Source organism: Scardinius erythrophthalmus, assembly GCF_964197995.2.
Source record: "Scardinius erythrophthalmus genome assembly, chromosome: 3".
Lineage (NCBI taxonomy): Eukaryota > Metazoa > Chordata > Actinopteri > Cypriniformes > Leuciscidae > Scardinius > Scardinius erythrophthalmus.
The window spans coordinates 35,094,604-35,112,149 of record NC_138223.1 but is presented as its reverse complement, the minus strand read 5'-3'; the positions used below and the strand labels follow the sequence as shown (position 1 = coordinate 35,112,149).

Here is a 17,546-nt window from a genome sequence, read left to right as displayed (position 1 = left end):
TGACTGATGAATGTGCGATGCCATGTAACAGTCTGTTTATTTATTCTGTGTACTTTTCCTAAAACACACAATAGTGCAACTCCACTACACTGATGCTCCATGTCTTTAAAGTAACAGTGATGCTTATTTACATCTGCTTTGCCTTAGATGATATAAAAGATATGCTTCCAAATGCAAGCAGGGGGTTTTGCCTGTCATTTACTAACAATGCATGTCATTCATTTTCTGCAGCAATGCATCTACAAATTAAAATAGCTACACATACACCACCATACAATATAAAAATACAGGTCTAATACTCTTAACAGTAGTCATTTAATAGCTTAAAGTAAGAATGACTGTATGCAGCATTACCAATACTCTATTTTGAGACAAAACCACAATACAAAATCTTGTAAAAATTTAAGCAGCAAACTTAATCCACTAATAGTGTTCCCTTCACATGAGTCTATAACAATCAAATACACATTTTATGAAAAATAATAATTCACAATAAATATGGTTCATGAAAAAAATAACATGATGAACTGTGCAAAGGGAAATATATGATTTTTCTTTCTACTTCTAATTTAAAAAAGAAATTTAGGTCCTAAAATTACTTCCACTGTAAACACAAAATGTAATTGAGCTCCAAACTGACTTCAGCATATTTGCAGCTACAGTATTTGACTACTGTATGTGCAACAGGGCTGACAAGATAACTGCAAAAAGTCTGAATCTCAGAATGTAGGTCTGTGACTATGTTCAGAATAGTATACTGTACATACAAAATATGTATTCTGTAAGCCTACATACACGGATGAAATACTACATTTGCCAAAATGTATGTGTACTGCAACTTGACCTTCCATTTCCAGGTTGATGGATGAACTGAAAGAAACCTCTTTATCTGACCAGACTGCCAGATACTGAGACATTTAAAAATTAAAAATGTTTATGTAGCATACTTTCTAAAAACCAAGAAGTCAATGTTTTACTGGTTAGTATTGGGACCGTTTTTTTTGGTGCCATCAGCCAAATATGGGTTGTGTGACATTTTAACTATTAAACTGGAACTAGAAGGCTGTATACAGTATATACAGCAAAGTAAAAGCAGCTAGTATTCCATTCCAAACATATATGACAACACTGGCCACTACATGACTTTCTGTAACACTAAAATGCAGTCGCTGCAGACTGATATATTAATATCTGGTATATTCCTATAGTTCATAAACAACAGTTTTTGTACTCGATAGTGCTAAAAATGACCAATCCTTAGCATAACGTAATCCTCGTTCATCAGAAAAGCATCTCTGCCCAATTTTGCACTCTGACTTCAGAGGGTCGAAGTAATAATGAGTTTGAGAATGAAACTTCGAGGACAAAAAGGACGATCAGCAGCCTTGAACGCTGGGGTGTCACTTCCCAGAAGCACTCCAGAAACATCACAGGGCACTTTCATATGTCACCGGTGTCCCTGATGCAGACAGAGCACCTTGACTGACAGCTGCGATTCAGAAAATGACAATTAAAACAATGCACGCATTTAATACAATGAAGAATGTTTGAACAGTACCTGTCAAAATCTGGAAACTATTTTTTTTTAATGTTTTGAAAGAAGTCGCTTATGCTCACCAAGGCTGCATTCATTTAATCAAATATACAGTAAAACAGTACTATTGTGAAATACTATTACAATTTAAGATAATCGTTTTCTATTTTAATTCATTTTAAAATAAATCATTCCTGTGATGATAAAGCTGAATTTTAAGCATCATTACTCCAGTCTTTAGTGTCACAGATACTGTGTGTGCTAATATCATTTTTTGCACAAAACACAGGTTTATGAATTTGAAACAAACTGAATCTACTGGTGTTCATTAATGGGGCTGGAGCATTTGATTTATTTTCCCCAATTTAACACATTAGCAAAGTTGAGAGACAGCATTATACAAACAATAAAGCAAACGCAGAGTGAAACTGGACAAACGGTGTCCTGCTAGCATGCAAATTCTCCAAGCTGTGGCGATACATTTCCATGTGCATCTCATGTGGCTTGTTTATCTAAATGGAGTAGTTGTCATCCACATCATGTATATATATATATATATATATATATATATATATATATATATATATATATATATATATATATATATATATATATATATATATATATATATATATATATATATATATATATATTAAAAATCTACTAAGTCAGCAAACATTTAAGGCAGTATCCTAACCATCATATCTCATATCCCTTTTTTTTTTTGAGCATGTGAGTGTGTAGATAGCAGCTTAATGGTCACTCACAAACACCACACAAATAATGTTTAGATTTTGTCACGATTGTGAACAATTTCGCCACTCTAGGCCATTCACGATGCATTGAGAATTGCCATTGTAACTCATATCATTGTTCAGGGAGAAAACTGGACAATGTAATGCGTTTTGTCGCCTTTTCAACATGTAAAAACACTAAGGAAGCAGGCTGATACAGCAGTGTTATCTTACATTTGATTACCTTTTTCAATTTCTGTATCTGAAAAGTACTGTTAGACCAACCTGAAAAGCACTGTTTATTTCAAATGTATATTTTTTATATTTTACACATGTTATGTATTTGTGTTATGCATGCTGAATGTTAAATGGATCCAATCCATGTTCAATGAAGATGATTTGATGATGCAGAAATAAACTAGCTAGTGTATCTTAATGCATGCGTTTTTGAACTTTGCTCATTTAAAACATGATCAAACAGTAATCTATTTTAATTGTTGTTTGTTAAAATCAGTATAATACTATTGGTGCATCCCTAATATCTACAGTACCGGTCAAAAGTTTGGAAACATTACTACTATTTTTGATGTTTTTGAATGAAGTCTCCATTGCTCACCAAGGCTGCATTTATTTGATAAAAACAGAAAAACAGTAATATTTTGAAATATTATTAATTTAAAATAAGAGTTTTCTATGTTAATATAATTTAAAATCTAATTCTGTGATGCACAGCTGAATTTTCATATATATATATATATATATATATATATATATATATATATATATATATATATATATATATATATATATATATATATACAGTGAGGAAAATAAGTATTTGAACACCCTGCTATTTTGCAAGTTCTCCCACTTGGAAATCATGGAGGGGTCTGAAATCGTCATCGAAGGTGCATGTCCACTGTGAGAGACATAATCAAAAAAAAAAAAAAAAAAAAAATCCAGAAAATCACAATATATGATTTTTTTAACTATTTATTTGTATGATACAGCTGCAAATAAGTATTTGAACACCTGTCTATCAGCTAGAATTCTGACCCTCAAAGACCTGTTAGTCTGCCTTTAAAATGTCCACTTCCACTCCATTTATTATCCTAAATTAGATGCACCTGTTTGAGGTCGTTAGCTGCATAAAGACACCTGTCCACCCCATACAATCAGTAAGAATCCAACTACTAACATGGCCAAGACCAAAGAGCTGTCCAAAGACACTAGAGACAAAATTGTACACCTCCACAAGGCTGGAAAGGGCTACGGGGAAATTGCCAAGCAGCTTGGTGAAAAAAAGGTCCACTGTTGGAGCAATCATTAGAAAATGGAAGAAGCTAAACATGACTGTCAATCTCCCTCGGACTGGGGCTCCATGCAAGATCTCACCTCGTGGGGTCTCAATGATCCTAAGAAAGGTGAGAAATCAGCCCAGAACTACACGGGAGGAGCTGGTCAATGACCTGAAAAGAGCTGGGACCACCGTTTCCAAGGTTACTGTTGGTAATACACTAAGACGTCATGGTTTGAAATCATGCATGGCACGGAAGGTTCCCCTGCTTAAACCAGCACATGTCAAGGCCCGTCTTAAGTTTGCCAATGACCATTTGGATGATCCAGAGGAGTCATGGGAGAAAGTCATGTGGTCAGATGAGACCAAAATAGAACTTTTTGGTCATAATTCCACTAAACGTGTTTGTAGGAAGAAGAATGATGAGTACCATCCCAAGAACACCATCCCTACTGTGAAGCATGGGGGTGGTAGCATCATGCTTTGGGGGTGTTTTTCTGCACATGGGACAGGGCGACTGCACTGTATTAAGGAGAGGATGACCGGGGCCATGTATTGCGAGATTTTGGGGAACAACCTCCTTCCCTCAGTTAGAGCATTGAAGATGGGTCGAGGCTGGGTCTTCCAACATGACAATGACCCGAAGCACACAGCCAGGATAACCAAGGAGTGGCTCTGTAAGAAGCATATCAAGGTTCTGCCGTGGCCTAGCCAGTCTCCAGACCTAAACCCAATAGAGAATCTTTGGAGGGAGCTCAAACTCCGTGTTTATCAGCGACAGCCCAGAAACCTGACTGATCTAGAGAAGATCTGTGTCAAAATCCCTCCTGCAGTGTGTGCAAACCTGGTGAAAAACTACAGGAAACGTTTGACCTCTGTAATTGCAAACAAAGGCTACTGTACCAAATATTAACATTGATTTTCTCAGGTGTTCAAATACTTATTTGCATCTGTATCATACAAATAAATAGTTAAAAAATCATACATTGTGATTTCTGGATTTTTTTTTTTTAGATTATGTCTCTCACAGTGGACATGCACCTACGATGACAATTTCAGACCCCTCCATGATTTCTAAGGGGGAGAACTTGCAAAATAGCAGGGTGTTCAAATACTTATTTTCCTCACTGTATATAAATATATATATATATATATATATATATATATATGGACGTATATATCACGCATTTGCTGCAAATTTAATGGCTGTACATTCATGATGTGAATCTCCCGTTCCAGCACATCCCAAAGCTGCTCTATTGGATTGAGATCTGGTGACCATGGAGGCCATTTGAGTATCATGAACTCATTGTCATGTTCAAGAAACCAGTTTGAGATGATTTGAGTTTTGTGATATGGCACATTATCCTGCTGGAGTAGCCATCAGAAGATGGTACACTGGTCATAAAGGGATGGATGTGGTCAGCAACAATACTCAGGTAGGCTGTGGTGTTTAAACATTGTTCAATTGGTACTAAGGGGCCCAAAGTGTGCAAAGAAAATATCCTTGACACCATTACACCAGCAGCAGCCTGAACCGATGACACAAGGCAGGATGGATCCATGCTTTCATGTTGTTTACACCAGATTCTGTCCCCACCATCTAATTTCGCAGCAGAAAACAAGACTCATCAAACCAGGCAATGTTTTTCCAATTTTGGTGAGCCCATGTGACTTGTAGCCTCAGTTTCCTGTTGTTAGCTGACAGACGTGGCTCCAGTGTGGTTATTTGAGTTACTGTTGTCTTTCTATCAGCTCGAACCAGTCTGGCCATTCTCCTCTGACATCTGGCATCAACAAAACATTTTCGCCCACAGAACTGCCATCTCACTGGATATTTTCTCATTTTCAGACCATTCTCTGTAAACCCTAGAGATGGTTGTGCATGCAAATCCAAGTAGATCAGCAGTTTCTGAAAATACTCAAACCAGCCCGTCTTGCACCCACAACCATGCCACGTTCAAAGTCACTTAAATCAACTTTCTTTCCTATTCTGATGCTCAGTTTAAACTTAGGCAGATTGTCTTGACCATGTCTACATGCCTAAATGCATTGAGTTGCTGCCATGTGATTGGATGATTAGGTATTTGTCTTTACGAGCAGTTGAACAGTTGTGCCTAATAAAGTGGCCAATGTGTCTGTGTACAAATATCTCACCCCACTCAGGGTTCTTTGGTTTCTGCAGGAGTCGAGGGCCGAGCAGGCTGATGATGAGCGCTCCAATAGGAGCAGTGATGAGAATGGACAGCACAGCCACAGTGAGGACATCCATGCCGTACCTCTGCAGCTCAAGGTCATTCTTGGAGCGTGCCATGTCTAGAGCTGTAGAGCCTATGGCAGCCTGAAACCAATGACATAACAGGATTGCTCTGTTACAAATGCATTTCATTTTTATTTGTCATTTAGCTCACTCTTGTCCAAAGAAACAGAAGGAATGGGTGCAGGATAAAGATAATAAAACAGAAGTAAAATACAAGGTCTATTTGTTATACTAGGCAATTTTACCTGTACTGTGGCTTTCGGCATCCAGGCTAGAGCAATAAAGACTTTCTCTTTCAGGTTAAAGCCAGCTCGCAGTACCGAAACAAAAGTGATGAGCAGCCGTACCGTGAGTGCGATGAGCAGAGCTGCTATACCAAGAACTGAGGACATATTACATTAGAGAAGATCAACTGCATGTTTGTAACACTACACATGTGCAAATGTGCACACTGCTTACATCCCAGTTACTTTAGGGCTTTTCACACTGCGCTTAATCCCGGGTTGTCGTCAGTCTAAGTCCCGCTTTTAACCCTGTATAATGGAATATCAGCAGCCATATCACCCTGTAGCCTAAGACTGGTTGCCCACTGAAGCTAAGCAGGGCTGAGCCTGGTTAGTACCTGGATGGGAGACCTCCTGAGAAAAGCCAGGTTGCTGCTGGTAGAGGTGTTAGTGAGGCCAGCAGGGGGTGCTCACCCTGTGGTCTGTGTGGGTCCTAATGCCCCAGTGTAGTGACGGGGACACTATACTGCCAAAAGAGCACCGTCCTTCGGATGAGACGTTAAACCGAGGTCCTGACTCTCTGTGGTCATTAAAAATTCCAGGATGTCCTTCGAAAAAGAGTAGGGGTGTAACCCCGGCATCCTGGCCAAATTTGCCCCTTGGCCTCTGTCCATCATGGCCTCCTAATCATCCCCGTATACTGATTGGCTTCATCACTGTCTATATAAATGTAACGAATTATTAATTATTATTATATAATATTTCGCACTTGTAATTTAGAAGCGGGGTTATCTGCTCTTTTTACCCATGGATATGAATCCCTGCTCCAGAGCTGGTTTAGCACTGCTTTTGCACTGATAACCCTGCGTGGGGTGCCAAATGTGTGCAGTGTTAGAATGCTACGGCTAAATGCTTAGCAACCGACAACCAATCGCGTGCCTTATATTCACATGCTTTGGACTGTCACAGACACACTGCATGTGCAGTTTCAGGTGGAAAAGGTGCCAACTGGAGAGAAGAAAACACCGTTTCATTCTTATCAAAAACATGATAGTACAGACGGCAGTCTATAATATGATGATGGGCAATGCTAGAGCTTTTATATAAACAGGTCACATGCTGTGTTAGTCCAATCAATGACACTGTCACCACAAATATGTAAATAAGATTGTTAACCCAGAGTTTAGGAATATATAGTGTGAAACGTTCATTTATCAATACCCAGGATTTATTGTTAACCCCGGGTAATTTATGAGCAACGTGAAGTGTTAAGCAAGATAACCCAGGATTCTGTTTAACTGGGGTTTAAAATGACCCAGGGTTAAAGGGATAGTTCACAAAAAAAAAAAAAAATTCTGTCATCATTTACTCACCCTTAAGTTGTTCCAAACTAGGGCTGTTTTCGACTAAGGATTTTCATAGTCGAATCTGATTCGTTAGATTTTGCCGTAGTCGACTGATAGTCAAACCTTTTTTTTTTTTCTTTTTTTTTTAGATAGCAGCTAGATTTTTTCCATTTCAAACAAAAGAGCTAAAACACATATATATCACACATATATCATAACATTTCATAAACATGAGGAGCAATATGAGAGAGAAATTTGGTGATGGTTGTTTAGGTACATTAAACCACGTAAAGCTTTTTCACGCCCATGAGAACCGCGTGGAGTCAACTCACAGCCGCTCCGCTGCCCTGCTGAAAATGTGAAGCAGAAACGCTTAATATCAGATAACGTCCATAATAATTGGACTCTGGGTTCGATTTTTTGACCATTTTCAGTGGTTATGAGGAGCAATATGAGAGGGAAATTTGGTAATTGTTGTTTAGGTACATTAAACAACTTAAAGCTTTTTAACGCACATGAGAACCGTGTGGAGTCAGCTTTTTGACGCACATGAGAACCGTGTGGAGTCAACTCACAGCCGCTCCGCAGCCCTGCTGAAAATGTGAAGCAGAAACGCTTAATATCAGATAACGTCCATAATAATTGGACTCTGGGTTCGATTTTTTGACCATTTTCAGTGGTTATGAGGAGCAATATGAGAGGGAAATTTGGTAATTGTTGTTTAGGTACATTAAACAACTTAAAGCTTTTTAACGCACATGAGAACCGTGTGGAGTCAACTCACAGCCGCTCCGCAGCCCTGCTGAAAATGTAAAGCAGAAACGCTTAATATCTGTTAACGTCCATAATAATTGGACTCTGGGTTCGATTTTTTTACCATTTTAAGTGGTTATGAGGAGCAACATGAGAGGGGAATTTGGTAATCATTGTTTAGGTACATTAAACCAGGTAAAGCTTTTTAACGCACATGAGAACCGTGTGGAGTCAACTCACAGCCGCTCCACAGCCCTGCTGAAAACGTGAAGCAGGTTTTTGAATACATTTTTATTTATTTACATTAGTAAGCTACAGGACATCGTCTTTCAAAACATGACCTGCGCGAAAGCGAAAAAATAAAATAAAAATGGTACCCAGCCCTTCTGAAAATGCGAATGCGTCTCTGTCCCCAGCACATTTCAAACCAAACTGACGCCCATGTATTCGACTATGAGGTTCATAGTCGAATCAGACCTCTCCGAATCGAATCGTCGAATCCTCGACTATTAGAAGTCAGCCCTATTCCAAACCTGTATGAATTTTTTCTTCTGCTGAACACAAAAGAGGATATTTTAAAGAATATGGGTAACCAAACATTTGATGAAAAAAAATAACTATGGACTTCATACAGGTTTTGAACAACTTGAGGTTGAGAAAAGGATGACAGAATGTTCATTTTTTTTGGTGAACTATCCCTTTAACTACTTCAAGTGTGAAAAGCCCTTTCGAGTGTTTCCCAATCAGCTCTGTTACTAAAACAACACTCACACACAGTCGTGACCTCCAAAGTACTAATAACAATCTCAGCACCAATGAGACCAAAGAGAAGAGGCTGGAACACATGCCAAAACCTTTCCACCACCTCCTCCACAAGTGCCTGAAACACACATACACAGAGAAATCAAACATGTGATCTTAGAAAACGTGTTGTCACGCTCTTATATTTTTTTGAATTCTATTACTTGGCGTTGTTGCGAAAAAATGTGAGTGTGTATAAATATGCGAATGAGAAAGAAAGTAGGCAAAACTCTCTTCTCTTTCACAGCTATTTTTGATATTTTAGTAAAAATTGTGTGTTTGGGAGAAGAGATTCAGACCTTATTTTTTCCCCAGCCTATTCCAGCCACAAACGCCAGCACCAGTGTACAAAGGCCTCCTGCGCCAGGAATCCCGGCCACATTACTGCCAAACAATGCAAACACAGACAGCCCCAACACCAGAAACGAACGTTTCAGCACAAGGTTTCCCTATGTGGAAAGACAAAACACACAAATCATCAACAATCACGAAACCTGTTACCCCTGACAACATCAACTCCACAACAGTTTTTGAATTCAACATGACCTTCATAATCATAAAGTTGCTGCTCACGTACCTGGTCTCTGCTGGGGAAGTAACGTAGAAAGTACCCTAAGGCCACACCAGTGACCGCACCACCTAACACCTCCAGTGGTCCTCTCAGCACATTTAACCACACTGCGCCTGCAGAGGGCAACAGAGAGCACTAATATAAACGGGATCTCTCACAACAAAGAAATCCATAAAACCTGGGCTGAGTTCAAAATCGCCACCTATACCCTTAAATAGGGCTCTTTTTTTTAGGGAACAGACATTTGTAGTGGTGTCCGAAACCATAGTGGATGTTATTGAGTGCACTCATTTAATCTCACAATGCACCTGAATAACAAGTGTACAACTGATGTACGCTCAATGGCTAGAGAATACCCATAATGCACTGTGAGAGTCACGTAAAATGAATTCCTGCCTCTCGCCAGAAGATGTTGCCAGCAGCTGAATCATCCATCCATTTTCCAAACCACTGGTCCAATGTGGGTACAGCATAATATCAAACAGGTATAAATACCTGAATAACTGATTATTATATTGTTTAATAAAGATTTATGCATAGTTACCATGATCTTTTCATCACTACTGGAGCTGCAGTTTGCCCAGTTTCAAATTATTATTAAAAAGCAAGCACAAACTTCGCAAAAGCAACAGCCCTTTCGGCGCACTCAGTGGCCAAATTTGCTCACTTGTTTTCGTTCACTCCTTTAAGTGAACTATATCAGTGGACTAATGTAGGGAATAGTGAATGAGGGTATAATGGGTGATTTCAAACACAGCCCTTGAGAAAGGACACTATCAAAGAAGTATCTAAAAAACATATTCAGAAACATTTAAATTTGTATGTGTTAATAAACAAAATGTACAAATTCTTATACATATACTATTAAAAGTGTGGGGTCAGTTTTTTTAAAAGAATGTCATATTTTAATGCATTAAATTGTTCAAAAGTGACAGCAAAGACATTTCTGTTTGAAAAGATATTTCAAAATAAATGCTGTTCATTTGATCTTTCTACTCTTCAAACACTCCTGAAAAAAAAAGTAACATGGTTTCCTAAAAAAAAAAAAAAAAAAAATTCTCATGCATAGAAAAAAAGAAGAAGAAATGTTTCCTGATCACCAAATCAGCATATTAGAATGATTTCTGAAGGATCATGTGACTGTCTCCTGAAAATTCAGCTTTGCCAGCACAGGAATAAATGACATTTTAAAAACATAATATATTACTTGTTTTTGATTAAATAAAAACAGCCTTGGTGAGCATAAGAGACTTTTCTTTCAAAACTATTTAGTACCAACCCCAAACTTTTGAATAGTGGTGTAAATACAAAGTATTTTTTAGAATGTAGCACAATATCATCTATTCTAAACATATTCTCTGCATCTAAAAGCGCTTTGAATTCCTCTGTAAGACTGTGTGGTTAAATTATTGATATCATATCCAAAATCTCTTACTGTATTAATTTAATTTTATTTAATTTAGGAATATCGTACGTACATGCTACATTTAGTCTTTTGGCGTACCTGTGGCGAAAGCTATGCCCAGGCAGGTGGTGAAGCAGGTAATGGCAATGATGTCATCAATGCTGCATGCTGCCATTAGAAGAGTAGGTATACCCTGCTCTAAACCGTACCCTTCCTTATGCAGAAGCAGCATGGACGGAACCACAACAGCAGGAGAAACAGCCCCGAGAACAAACCTACAGAGCAGAAAAGCAGAGCTATTGAGTTGGTAGCAGCAAACCTTTCAGAGAGGTCCTTATCTTATCAGAAACAGCGGTTTACCCTAAAATAAAGCCCCAGATCCATGGAAGTCCTAGTATTAAATAGGAGACCACAGCCATAGTGGTTGCCTCGCAGGTGAGAGGGAACATGGACAAACGTAAACACACAGCTTTCAGCTTCTTCAGAGCCTGAAACACACATAAAAGTATTATGTTAGTACAAAATATTGTGAAACCAATTTTTCTTACTGTACAACCTTCATTAAATGAAAAGTCTTTATGAGATCGAAATGGATATCAAAAAACAATTGTGTTGGCTGAACTTTGAAAGAGTATGAAAGCAAATCTTCTCAGGCTGATGCAGTTTCATACCTTGCCGTCTAATTGCAAACCAGCCTTGACCAGAATGACACCCAGGGCGATGTTCCTCATAGAAGCGGACCATCTTACATCAATGTAAACAGCATCTGTCACCACAGGGATGTTTCTGAGGATAAAGCCTGCCAGCAGCATGCCTGCGGACACACACAGAGTGAAATAACACAAACAGAAATCCCATAGTTATTCATAACACTGAAACTGAAACTGACCGCTTTGTCAATACAGGAAAAAAAGAATAACACAGTCTGTTTATCTTTGAGCTGTGGGGACAATTAAATTATACACTACCGTTGAAAAGTGTGGGGTCTGTAGAGCATGTAGAGTTAAAAAAACAAAAAAACTCTTATACCCATTGAGGCTACATTCTGTTTTTAACAAAAATAAAGAAAAATATCAGTAATATTGTGAAATATATATAAAAAAATATATATTACTCCAGTCTTCAGTATCTAATTCCATCCAAAGTTGTGAGCAAAATTGGAATATCGCATTAAACATTTGAGAATAAAGCACTGTTTCAATCCCATGTGTTTGAGTGAACAAAATTGCCACTTTCTGGGACATTGGCACAAAATATCTGTAATAAAATCAGAAGTTCCAGCAAACGAGGAAGAAACCGTGGCTCTTTTTTTGTACATTATAAATTACTTGCACAGACGCAAATAAACACGGTCATGTTATCTTGCGTTCGGAGGCGGATGCCTGATGCTTGGGATTGCAACTGTGTGAGACAGGGAGGTAATGATACCCAACTATTTTGCTAACAGACTTTGGCTCAGGTGTTTCAGAATAACAAAACAAAACCAACTTTTGAGATGCTGTGCAAATTCAATTAATCAGCTGGTTAGTCCAGAGTTTGTTTTTGTGCATTTAGGGATTTATTCAGTAAATGTGTTTCCATCGTAGTTTATGCGCATGTCTTCTTATTGAGATCAAAAAATTATCCGCCTCAACTGAGCACAGATACGTTTTTATGCGTATTTAGAGAATTTATGCACATTTCCATCCAGCATTTTTTAATGCAATAACCCAAAAAAAAGTAGGTGGATGGAAACATAACTAGTGTCACATGATTTGGTGCTCAAGAAATATTCATTATTATTATCAATGTTTAAAACAATTGTGAGGCTCAATATTTTTGTGGAATCTACAATACATTTATTTTAGGATTTTTTGATAAATAGAAAGCTCAAAAGAACAGCGTTAATTTGAAACAGAAACATTATAAATGTCTTTACTGTCACTTTTGATCAAAATAGTAGATCCCTGCTGATTAAAAGTGTAATTTCTTAAAAAAATGTAATTAAATTTTACAGACCCCATACTTGTACATGTTAACTTTCAAATAAGTAGAAGATGATGAGGTAGAAATTCTGAATTAAGGTTCTTATCCAAGTAAGCATCAGAAAGACTTTTTATTCTTCACTATGGAAATATTGTGATGGTTACATATTTATAAAAATAACAGGTAGTATACAGTATATGCTGTGAAGTATGCAGTAGGTTAAATTTCCATCCCTAAGATAGACATTATTTTCTTAAGATGTGGTCACATTTACCAAAACTTTACAGTCTGTGCAATTGCAATTTTTCATGAGGGCACTTCACTACTGACCATGGACCTTTTTCCCCCGCAAAATTTCACTAATGTGACCTCACCTTAAATATGTTAAGAAATTGCTCATACCAAGAAGGGGAGGTAAAGGTGGCAAGTTCGGCAAGTGTATGCGTCCAAACAGCTTTCCCCCGGCTACAGAACAAATAAACAAGGTCACGATGCCAAAGAGGTTTCCACCCGGGAGACATTCCTTCTCTGTAATGGACCACACCACTCCAAAGAGCACTGCGGCCATGGTCACTGCAAGAACAAACAGATACTGGGTTCAATCTTCCAGCAGATAGCTTAGTAAACATAATACATTTTTATCAACCATACACCACCACACCACAATCAAAAGTTTGGGGTCAGTAAGATTTTTTAAAAAGAAATGACTACTTTTATTCAGCAAGGATGCTTTACATTAATCAAAAGTAGGGGTTAAACTGATCGTAGTTGATCCGTGATCCGTACGGACCAAGCCATCACAGTTTAACCATGAATTCAGTACTTGTGCGCTGTTATCTGTGAGCATAGCCGCACACACACCTGAAGCGCGCACACACAAAGAGGAGCGTTTCAGATTCGAATTGATTACTCTTTCGCATCTCTGAACGGACACATACACACAAAATTCGGCAAGTATTGTCGTAAAATTCGGTAAAGTCTTAAGTGAACATAAACGGTTGAGAAATAAATCGAATGTATATCATTATATTGGATCCGTACATTCGCTCTTAAAGTGACAGCAACCTATAAATACCTGCTGCTGTCATTAATGTTACCGCATTTTTCCGAATATAAGACAATTTTTTTTCTTAGAAATACATCTGAAAAACCATGGTTTCATGGTTTAGAATTGTATGTCAATAATACACCCGCAACTATAAGTGGCGCCAAATACATGTAAAACGAGTTTGCAAAGAAATACGGTGTGTCAGAGTGTCATGTTAGACACAAAGCAAAGCTTACCGTCTAAGAGCCGTGTGACTGTCATGTTTGCGTGCCTCGCTGACGGGACCAGACTTCCCCCAAATATGATTTTAAAATGTAAGACGGTACCCTGATTTCAAAACTAATAAGATTTCACTTCTACTATTAATATTTATATTTAGAACAATACGGAAATCAAACAACAAAACACAGCTTTAACAAAGATTAATCTTTATTTAATTTATACAGTGAACACTATAGTGTTATTATTTTACATTTCTGTAACTGATTGATTACACTACAGTTAGACCTCACTTTATTTGTAACTTTGTTATATTATATTTATCTATGCTTGAAATTAGTGTATTTGATCTTATTTTTTTAATGACTGTTCTCTTGTCTTTAATAAATGTTTGAACCTTATTAGTTAGGCTAGTAGTTTTTGTGGTGGTATTGAAGTACTTAAAAGTGTGTAAAAGTAATAAATGGAAAGCAAAGTTACATTTGATCAAATAAATGTAGTCTTGGTGAGCATTTAGAATGTACAAGACTTTGAAATATCTTTTTTTTTTTATCTTACCGACCCCAACATTTTTGAATGGTATACTGTAAAAAAATATGATCAATAAGTTATGACAACATATGTTTCTACATTGCTTTAACTCATCAAAATAAGTTAAGCAATTTTCAACTTTTTTTTGTACAAGATTCAACTCATTTTTTAAATCAGTTTAATGTAATTTAAGTTCAAATGACTTAAACATCCAAGTTGATTGTACTTAAAATTTTAAGGCAGCAACCTTTTTTTACAGTGTAGTGCACATGCAATCTCTACCATCAGGCTTTGGAAGATTATAGACTCTGTTCTAACCTTTGGTGATAACTGCAGCCAGCAGGCCTCTGGGTGGGCACGGGCATAGTCTGCGCAACCAAGGGCAGCATTCGTACGGAGGGTCTGTGTTGGTGTAAGCGTCAACTGAAGACACCGGTCGTGGGACATACGTCGTCTCCTCAGTCATACTCAGACTGGGGCTCTCCGAGCGCTTCGGAACCACAAGGACTGTCTGACTGACAATAAGGTGATGCTGTATGAGAAAATGAAGAGTGAAAAGAGAAGCAGTGATCTTAGTAGCAAAATCTAAATTTGCAGATATGTTAACCAATCCAGAATATAGAATAGAAAAGTCTGAGACCACATCTATTGTTTTAATTTAAAGTCGGCAAGAAACGGAAGTTGTGATAGTCTTTCTTTCCCTATTGCGACGTATATCCGAGTGAACGGTTTCTCGAACTCCAAGCAAAAATGTAGGGGCGGGACTTCATTTTGTCCATCGAGAATTGATTGCATTGTCGTAAACACGTCATCAGAGAAAAGAAGAGATGGTTACACTTTATTTTAAGATGATGTAGTTACATTGCACTTACTCAAATAAGTACTGAGTAATATTAATTAACTACATGTTCTTACTATAGAGTTACGTTCAGGGTTTGGTTTAGGGCTAGGTACTTGTAATTACACATAATTTACTGTTATTACTATAGTAAGTACATGTAGTAACGTGTACATCACCTTAAAATAAAGTGTTACCGAAAAGATGCCATTTGAATGTGGAAGGGGAAGTTATTTTGATTAGATCACGAGGGTACGAGTTGTAGTCATTAGTAATAAATACTGCAATCATTTTTCCATAAAAAATAAGAATTTTCCATTTTGATTTCATGGTGACGTAAACCTGGATATAAACAAAGGATTTGGGGGGAAAAAAGATGTAAAATGAAAACAAAAATAAGTTAATATAAAAATACATTATTTTAGCTTGACTGTTGTTATTAAAGGGGAACATACCAAAATACAAAAAAAAAATTGTAATAATTTTTCCAGTCAATCAAACTAGAATGCAATATAGAATAATATATTGTGAATACACTCACTGTATTTTATTATTCATATTTGAATGTACATGAACTACTGATCTAAAGCATTCAAATGTTTGTTAATTATCTAAATTAAGGTTATTAAAAAGTATTAAATCTTTCATATTGTCCCTTAAGTCTTGAGATCAGCTATGAGGATACATAACATCTCGGCTAGATAACAACAATAAAGGCAACTGTCCTATTCCATAGAAAACAATTTTGCAGCAAAATAGACCCAAAAAAGCAGCATAAAGTGGGAAAGTCTGAGTAATAACCTACTTCAGCATGATTTCCCAGGGCGGAGGCTGCATCCTCAGTCCTTTGTGAGTATGTGGAGTGAGCTGAAAGAGGTCTGGACTGGGCATCCTCCATGGCACTACACTTCTGCTCTATCTTTGCTCGGGTCTTCCAGCCATTGCACGTGCTCAAGACCGGCTCCTGTTCATTAACACTTCACCTGTGTAAATATAAATAGCTGTTACTACATCAACTTATCGATAAAGCCTGCTAAGGTGTAATCAATGAAGAAACAGCCCGAGTACTAGGAGGGAAAAGCGACTGGTTTGTTCAACACGTTAATCGGATTGAAACAGGACTAAACGCGACGCCTGGGCCATATGGTGGTTTATCAGACTGAAGAGCGCGTGGCATATGGTCTCTGTTTATAAGACTTTAGTAAACCACTCACTGAACATCACTGACATTACAACGTTTTTAATCCATTTACAAACAATTTTCAACTAATCGACTATAGTGTAATATTTATTCCCCCTCGTTCCTCGTTCATGACGAAAGTCATTGTTTTGCGTGAATGAGAAATTGTATTTTCCTATGTGATGATTATAATTGCTGCGATCAAAAATAAATCAGTTGACTGACATGAAATGAAACAAAATCTCATGCTGAAGTGTCTGTAAGTTTGACGTCTTCAAGTGATTAACCGGCATGTGCTGAGGTCTATACATACAAAAACAAATGATACTGAAAATATACGCGCTCGCGCTTGAACGTTAAATGCGTGGATACATTTAATAAGGTTAATCTTTTACCCGGTAGAGGCATCCGGAAGTGTGAGTGACAGATGGAATGTGTTGTTACACCGTTCGTCCAACCCAAAGAAATAAAATGGTCCAATCAGGCCCTTTTCTGACAAGTCCCGTCTCCTGCGCAGCATGATTGGCTAGATTTGACAGCAACGGACCAATCACAAGCTGTCGTCAAAAGACTTCTGTTTATGATCCCCTAATCATGCGGCATCCAAGATGTTTAATTATTTATATGGTTCCTTCTGAACATATATAAATGCCACATATAATAAAACTAAAGAAAAACAAAAAAAAATAAAATAAAAAAAACACTAATGGCCGGTTTCACAGACAAGCTAGTCCCAGACTAAAATGCATGTTTGAGCTGTTTTAACTGAAAGCAACTTTCCTTGACATATCTTAAAATGTATTAGTGCCATTGTTTCGTCTCAAAATGCACACCAGAAAG

General features: G+C 37.5%; 1 protein-coding gene across 2 annotated transcripts; it reads right to left on the bottom strand.

Annotated features, from left to right (window-relative positions):
• Positions 1-19: 19 nt before the first annotated feature.
• On the bottom strand, positions 20-17,166 carry LOC308688806 (sodium/hydrogen exchanger 9B2). 2 transcript variants are annotated; one of them, XM_081362195.1, is made up of 13 exons: positions 17,102-17,166; positions 16,332-16,509; positions 15,007-15,220; positions 13,293-13,463; positions 11,597-11,739; positions 11,286-11,413; positions 11,025-11,200; positions 9,527-9,633; positions 9,249-9,398; positions 8,920-9,028; positions 6,071-6,207; positions 5,723-5,906; positions 20-1,489 (listed from the first exon to the last, which is right to left on the bottom strand). In XM_081362195.1, the coding sequence occupies exons 2-13, from the start codon at positions 16,422-16,424 to the stop codon at positions 1,428-1,430; spliced, it is 1,674 nt and encodes a 557-aa protein (XP_081218321.1). In that variant the 5' UTR covers positions 16,425-16,509; positions 17,102-17,166; the 3' UTR covers positions 20-1,427. The 2 variants fall into 2 exon arrangements, with proteins under 2 accessions (XP_081218321.1, XP_081218322.1); XM_081362196.1 differs by lacking the exon at positions 17,102-17,166 and having other exon boundaries at positions 16,332-16,542.
• Between the last annotated feature and the right edge of the window lie 380 nt (positions 17,167-17,546).

Excerpts from the sequence above, each read along its gene's own strand:
- LOC308688806 (XM_081362195.1), bottom strand. The coding sequence starts at position 16,424 with ATGGAGGATGCCCAGTCCAGACCTCTTTCAGCTCACTCCACATACTCA. Across the intron at positions 15,221-16,331 it reads CCCTGGGAAATCATGCTGAA|CATCACCTTATTGTCAGTCA; the intron begins GTAGGTTATTAC and ends TTTCTCATACAG. Across the intron at positions 11,201-11,285 it reads ATCTGGGGCTTTATTTTAGG|GTTTGTTCTCGGGGCTGTTT; the intron begins GTAAACCGCTGT and ends TCTGCTCTGTAG.